Raw genomic sequence first — 6237 nt, forward strand, 5'->3', positions numbered from 1 at the left:
ACATACATAGGGCCTACCTAAGAAATGGACAGGACAGTATGATTACATTGGGCTAATAATGAATGTTGATCATTTATATGCCACATTAACTAATGCTAATCTATATCAAAGTTGATTGAATGATTGGGTTTATAATTGATTGCAGTTGTAATTTCATCACAATTCCGTCCCATCGTATTTCACGTGCGGCCAGCAATTATATCCTATAACGTCAAGAATGAGCGTATCACACACGGGCACATGGATTAAATGTGCCGTGCGTTCGTGTTTTAATGCCGCTGCAAGACAGGCGTCCGTGGCCACCGGGGAAGGGATTTATAACGGTGATGAATCCCCCCCGGTCGTGCACGCAGGTCTTCGTAATTATGGCTGTCGTTCGGCGGAGGGCGGGGTGGAGAAACACCCCTGGTCTGAAGCATTTTATCTTAATCACAGAACGCTTCCATCCAAATTAATTTGACAAGTTCCATCCACCCCACGCAAACCGCAGAATACCTATTAAAAGACGCATCTCGCAAATGACAAGCCCTCTGTAAACGCTTCGTCATGTGTCCGAATGAAATAGAATATCAGCGAAAGAGAAAGAGGGAGACAGAACGGGGGAGAGGAAGGAAAGGGGGGGAGGAAAGGGGGGAGAAGAGAGGGGGGGGAGAAAAAGAAGAACGACAAAAGGTTAAGACGCAGTTTCCCTACCCAGCGTTATTTTCCCAGTGGAGCGCCCTCAGCCGCCCCCCACCCTCCCCCTCGTGTTTCTATAGTAATTTCCAGCCAATGATCAGTAGGTGTCCACATCCCCGCTTCCTCACCTCGGCACCAAATCAGCCACACACAGCGACAGGAGACAAGGACGGAGCTCGAGCACTAGGAACCACACAATACACCACGGACCACCAGAGGAAACACCTAAAGCTTCGTTATTTTGTCCCCACCGCTCCTAAACTTGGGACAGTAAATCTATTTTTTTCTTTTTTTGGGGGGGGGACTAAACGAAGCTTTGATATCTGTAGTTTTGCACCGTTTTTGTTACTTTTTTTTCCTTTCACAGATCCGCTCACAAGAAGTCGGTAAAATGGTCCTTTTGTTTTGAGCGCGCTCGTTCTCTTTCTCGTTCTTTATGTGCGTCCTCGAGTTGAAGGATCGTTTTTTTCGCCACCTCGCCTTGCAGTAATGTGTCGCTCGATATTGGCAGACTAGCGTCTGGAATCGCTTCTCACCGGGAACCCGGTAGGTGATGCTCTCCCATTTTACCCCCGTCAATCCAACGTTATGTTATACTGCATGCGCCCTCCCAATTCCCCTTTACTTATCTGACGCCCAAGCGCTCGGCTAAATCTGTCAGAATTTTTTTTTCAGGTTTATTTTGTATAAACCGAACATCCTTCATATTTCCAGCGCCTAACCTGGTCTAATGCCTCGTCCAGTCAGTGTAATTAACGAGATCGTGGTGCAGAGGCTTTCACCCGGACGCACAGCACTTTCGTCCTCTCTCTCTCTCTCTCTCTCTCTCTCTCTCTCTCTCTCTCTCTCTCTCTCTCTCTCTCTCTCTCTCTCTCTCTCTCTCTCTCTCTCTCTCTCTCTCCCTCCCCCTCCATCCCTTCTCCTCCTCTCCTCTAAGTATCGAACATTTCTGTCTCTCTAAACTTTGTTTACAGGCTGAAAATCAATAGCCGTGACTTGATTGCCTTAGGCCTCCGTGTTTGGCTCCTGGGTGAATTGATTAAGCGATAATGACCCGGAGGAAGGCCGATGATTAGCGTCCCTCGAGGGGATGTTGACCGGTGACAACAGCGGGTGTTGCTGGATATGGTGTCGTCACTGTTGTGTTCGCACTTTGGGCTATTTCAGGCGACCGAATATATTCATCCATGTAGATATTTTGTCTAGCTTATATTTCTGAATATAGCTTTTTATTCTCAATGTTTGCCTCATTGGTAAAACATTTTTTGTATTTTTACACCAAGAATTAAGAAAATATTGAAAGGTTTATACTGCCTTTTGTGTAAACAGATACTAAAGACCAGCAATTATTTATACTGCTGTGTTGGCATGGATTGTATATACTGTAAAAAATGTATGTATTGATCTCACCAAATACTTTCTTAGCATAAAATTACGTTTAATATCTCACTTTGAGGGCTTCTCTGAAACTAAGGCCACCCAGCCTATGTCCCAGTGCAATGTTCTAGGTTTTGTAATTCATTCTACAGCCAGCTGTTGGCTTGTAGCATGGAAGTGATTTGAAATGCTTTAATGTTCCAGCAATGGTTTAGCTTGGGCAATTAAAACACACTGAGAGAGAGAGTGGGGGGGGGGGGGGGAGAGAGGGAGAGGAGAGAAAGAGAGGGGAGGGAAAAGAGAGAGAGATAGATGTGTCTAATAGGCTTTTATCTGTGGAAACAGAAACCAGACAGAGAGAGCGAGAGAGGAAATGGAGAATTCAACCTCCCGCTTCATTGGATCACCCCCCCCCCCCCCCCCCCCCCCCCAGGCAGCTGACACCAAAGTGGTCGAGGTATTTGGGCTTTGGGCTGTGGATTGAAATTCACCAGCGGCCGATCTGTGCTGGAGCATCATGGGAGTGAAACAGAACCTTCCTCAGGAGCCGAACAATACCAGGTGTTCTAGAAGGCTCCAGTAGGTGTTCTAGAAGGCTCCAGTAGGTGTTCTAGAAGGCTCCAGTAGGTGTTCTAGAAGGCTCCAGTAGAGATGTTAGGGGCCTGAGCCGTCTAACTGTGGTACTAGGGAATAGTCAGTAGGAGATCTTCAATGATCCCTCTCAAGCATCACCTGAAGTGGACTGTTTTTGGATATAGTTGCTGTTGGGAGGTATTATCAAGTTAAAGTTTAAAGTTTATCGCAATTGTCACAACAAGTACAGGTACATCCTCAGAATTATCCTCTTGACAATCCCTAGCAGCCTCTAATTAATAATAACAACGTAAAATAAAGTTAGAATTTCACACCAAAATTAATTATAACTGTTTCTGCGCATCACTGATGAGATGCTATACTTTGGATTCCAGTGAGGCTTCTGTGTGTTTGTGTGTGTCTGTGCTTGTCTCTGTGTGTGTGTGTGGGTGTGTGTGTGCTTGTCTCTGAGTGTGTGTGCCTGTGTCTCGAAGCTGCATATCAACAAGCATGGTTGATGGTCTGTTTCTTCAGCTGGATATGACGCTGATATAATGTTGATAATGGGACTGTTTTTGCCACCATCTTCATTATTCTGACAGAACGGGCCTGTTGTAAATATCTGTCTCTCTTTTTTTGCGTGCATCATAAAAGTAACTTCTCAAAATGTCCAAGAAATCCTTTGACAGCATTAAGTATTTCAAGGAATACATTCTTTTGAAGTTCTCCTATGATGCAGACCCAGAGCAGGCTGTATGGTATCTCCTTCACAGGGATATCTGTCCTCGTTTACTATGACACTAAAAAGCTGTATCTCTACTGTCACCAGATAAGCATTGATGCTGAGTATTTCAGATGCATGTCATTATAACACGGAGAGAGAGAAAATGAGAAAACGAGAGAGCGAGAGAGGGACTGAGAGAGAGAGAGAGAGAGAGGGAGAAAAAGAAAATGAGAGAGAAAGCGAAAGAGGGAGAGGGAGAGAGAGAGAGAGAGAGAGGGGGAGAAAAAGAAAATGAGAGAGAAAGCGAAAGAGGGAGAGGGAGAGTAGAATGACAAGCAGGCTGATTCATGAAAACGCTCCGCTCTTTTATCTGAAGGAAAAACTTGTGATTGGAGGAAATTGACGAAAAGGAGGAAATTGATTGGAGGGACGACAAGGAAGTGGTGTGGATTGGTTGTAGTTCGATGATGGAGATGGAGAAGAGATAGTGATTTAGGGGAGGTACAGGTTTGGCTATTTCAAACTACAAATCTGGAGCATTCAGTTGATTGCATCTGTCTCATGTCCAGTTTCGACTTTTCTGTCAGGGAAAAATGGACCGCACAAGTGACAGAATATTACATCTGCCTGCCTGCCTGCCTGCCTGCCTGTCGGTCTGTCTGGATGTGTTATGTCTGTCTGTCTGTCGGTCTGGGTGTGTGTGTCTGTCTGGGTGTTTGTCTGGGTGTGTTGAGTTGTGTCTGTCTGGGTGTGTTGTATTGTGTGTGTCTGGGTGTGTTGTGTTGTGTGTGTCTGGGTTTGTTGTGTTGTGTGTGTCTGGGTGTGTTGAGTTGTGTCTGTCTGGGTGTGTTGTGTTGTGTGTGTCTGGGTGTGTGTGTCTCATCTGTAACTGTGGTTCTCTCCCCCCTAGGGTCTGAACGAACGCCCCAAGATGTTGACACAGACTCGCTAAGCACCCACGAGAGACCGCGGCCTCCACAACCCCTGACCCCCCTCCCCCTCCTCCCCCCCACCCCCAACACTTCCTGCGAGCTAGCCTCCGCTTCCTCCTTCGACCATGTCGAACCTCAGCAACGCCCTGTGCATTGAGAACGCCCAGAATTCGGACGTGTCCCTCCTGCAGAAGGACTTGCTTCAGGACGGTGGATTAAGCCAGCTGTTGGATTACAATGCCGAGATGGAACGCTACCGCTCCTTCGCCAACTTCTACAAAAACAACGGAGGATTCCCGCAGGCCGCCAAAATCGCCCGCATCACGACGCCCATTTTCCCCAGCGCCAGGATCGGAATGTCCCCATGGAACTGCGACAACGCCATGCTCTGGGGCAGGAAGTCAGCTGCCATGAACCCTAACAGGACCGGCATGCACAGGAACGACTCCCACAGGCACGGGAAGCCCGGTTTGTCGCCAGAGACGCTGCAAATGGCAAATAATAATTTCCTCTCTACCTTATCCCCCGAACACTGCAGACCTTTAGCCGGGGAATGCATGAACAAGCTGAAATGCGGCGGCGCCGAAGCAGAGATAATGAATCTCCCGGAACGCGTCGGAACTTTTTCCGCCATCCCGGCTTTAGGGGGCATCTCATTACCTCCCGGGGTCATCGTCATGACAGCCCTTCACTCCCCCGCAGCCTCCGGTGCCGTCACAGACAGTGCGTTTCAAATTGCCAATCTGGCGGACTGCCCGCAGAATAACTCCTCAGGATCCGGCGGGGGAGGGGGGAACCCGGCCAAGAAGAAGAGGAAGAGGTGCGGGGTGTGCGCGCCGTGCCGCAGGCTCATCAACTGTGGCGTGTGCAGCAGCTGTCGAAACCGCAAGACGGGCCACCAGATATGCAAGTTCAGGAAATGCGAGGAGTTGAAGAAAAAGCCTGGTTCCTCGCTCGAGGTGAGAGAGGCTGTTGGTGTTGGGGGGGGGGGGGGAGGGGGCTGCGGCTGGTGGTGTTGGAGGCTGGTGGTGGTGGCTGGTGTTGGGGGGGCAACCTTGGGAGGTGTGTGTGAGGTGCACCTTTCTAGAGGGGTTTAGAAACACTTCCCCTCCCTCTCTCCATCTCATCGTTATCCCCCCTGTACTCCAAAGCATTAACCTTTTTTCCTCCAGTCACGTTTCTAAGCCCTGGAAAACGGTTTCCATGCCCACCCATGCCTGTGCGTCCCCTGGCTTCAGCGATCTGCCTACCCGCCTATCCTAATTGGCAGTAATTAGGGGGTGTGTGTGCGAAGCGCAAGCTGAGCTTTGGCTCAGACACCCTAATTGCTGCCAGTCAGGCTGGGGGCTTGGGGGCGGGGGAGGGATCGGGGGGGGGCTGAGAAGAGGCAGGGAGGTTTGAAGAAGGGGGGGGAGAAGAGGGATCCTAGGGAGGCTGGGCTGGAACATACCTCCAGCTGTTGGCTGGCCTCCAAGCCTTCGCTGGGAAATGGTTTTCAGTGGACGAGCCATCGCTCTCAGCGCTCGGCCATTTGAACCAATTATGGAGAGCTGCCGTTCTGAGGGAGAGGAGGGAGGGGGGATGGGGGGAGGGATCAATATTGCTCATAGCCTCTTCCTCAGACCCCTCTCCTCCTCCTCCCCCCCCCCCCCCCCCACGATGTGTATGAGTGAGAGACGGAGGGAGGAGGTTGGTGACGATGGCTGACGCCGTTTCTCAAAAACACTCATGGCTTTCAGTGTGGGGAGGAGGCGGAGAGGCAGGGGGGGCAGAGGGGGCGGGGGGGCGGAGGGAGCGGAGGGGCAGAGGGGGTGGGGGGGCGGAGGGGAAAGAAAAAAGATAAAAACGGGCGAAAAAAAACCCTCTTCCTCGTCGCCCACCCAGACAGCTTCCTCCCTCCTGATGCAGTGTGAATTGATTTGGTCTGAAGTCTGCTTGAGATGAAATCATTTC

At 49.9% G+C, this 6237-nt stretch overlaps 1 protein-coding gene across 1 annotated transcript; it reads left to right on the forward strand.

Annotated features, from left to right (window-relative positions):
• The first annotated feature begins 795 nt into the window (after positions 1–795).
• On the forward strand, positions 796–5468 carry cxxc4 (CXXC finger 4). Its single transcript, XM_062478253.1, has 3 exons — positions 796–1224; positions 4263–5243; positions 5457–5468. The coding sequence occupies exons 2-3, from the start codon at positions 4410–4412 to the stop codon at positions 5466–5468; spliced, it is 846 nt and encodes a 281-aa protein (XP_062334237.1). The 5' UTR covers positions 796–1224; positions 4263–4409.
• The last annotated feature ends 769 nt before the right edge of the window (positions 5469–6237 follow it).

This window comes from Osmerus eperlanus, chromosome 14, assembly GCF_963692335.1.
Source record: "Osmerus eperlanus chromosome 14, fOsmEpe2.1, whole genome shotgun sequence".
NCBI lineage: Eukaryota > Metazoa > Chordata > Actinopteri > Osmeriformes > Osmeridae > Osmerus > Osmerus eperlanus.

Excerpts from the sequence above, each read along its gene's own strand:
- cxxc4 (XM_062478253.1), top strand. The coding sequence starts at position 4,410 with ATGTCGAACCTCAGCAACGCCCTGTGCATTGAGAACGCCCAGAATTCG.